The sequence below is a fragment of the Pelophylax lessonae genome (assembly GCF_965119305.1).
Source record: "Pelophylax lessonae genome assembly, chromosome: 1".
In the NCBI taxonomy this organism is placed as follows: domain Eukaryota; kingdom Metazoa; phylum Chordata; class Amphibia; order Anura; family Ranidae; genus Pelophylax; species Pelophylax lessonae.
This window is the reverse complement of record NC_138768.1, coordinates 2,919,484-2,920,221: the sequence shown is the minus strand read 5'-3', so window position 1 is coordinate 2,920,221 and position 738 is coordinate 2,919,484. Positions and strand designations below refer to the sequence as shown.

The window sequence follows — 738 nt, the reverse complement described above, 5'->3', positions numbered from 1 at the left end:
CTGGGTCAGACAGGAGCCGGGTATAAAGCGGTCTCCTGCCCTAGTGATGGGGCTGTTTGGTAACATTGTGACACTCAGGACTGGATGGGCAGAAATATAAAACCTTAAGCAGGTAAAGGGTAACATATTCCTATTCTCTGTGTATTTGTTTGCCTTGGGTTAAATATTCCCCCCCCCCCCCCCCCCAGTTCTCCTGAATAGAATTCCTGAGCCCCCCCCTGGTTGGCCGCATTTATTTGGATGTATTTTAGAGTTTTGTCCAAGGTTATAAGGATGACCCAATATTCTTGTATCTCTTCTAGAGCCTCCTCTGTCCCGGAACCATGGTGCTCTGTAAATCTTGGGGTCCCCATGCTGTGATGTTGGTGGTTATCCTTCTTTGTGACTTGGCTTCTGCCCAGTTTCCCCGCCAGTGTGCCACCCCAGAGGCCTTGGCTACCGGAGAGTGTTGTCCCAGCCTCTACCCTCAACAGTCTCCAGATCCCAGCGACATCTGTGGCTTCACCATGGGCCGTGGTCGCTGCGTGCCAATCACAGTGGATGCCAGGCCTCATGGACCCCAATATAAAATGGAGGGACTGGACGAGCGGGAGTTCTGGCCCATTCGCTTTTTCAGAAAGGCTTGTTTGTGCAATGGGCGCTTCCATGGACACAACTGTGGCAGCTGCAAACCTAGGTGGACCGGGGATGACTGTGATCAGCCCATTGCTATTGGTGAGTAGAAGTAGAAGACTATAT

General features: G+C 51.6%; 1 protein-coding gene across 1 annotated transcript in view; it reads left to right on the top strand.

Moving 5' to 3' along the window:
- Window positions 1-317: 317 nt before the first annotated feature.
- The window catches only part of LOC309543158 (5,6-dihydroxyindole-2-carboxylic acid oxidase-like), a gene marked incomplete at its 3' end in the record, with an annotated part of 11,896 nt that continues 11,475 nt past the window's right edge, over window positions 318-738 (top strand). The window contains exon 1 of the mRNA XM_082242546.1: window positions 318-714. Within this exon, the coding sequence (XP_082098672.1) occupies window positions 324-714 (391 nt within the window). The 5' untranslated portion in view covers window positions 318-323. The remainder of the gene's footprint in view (window positions 715-738) is intronic.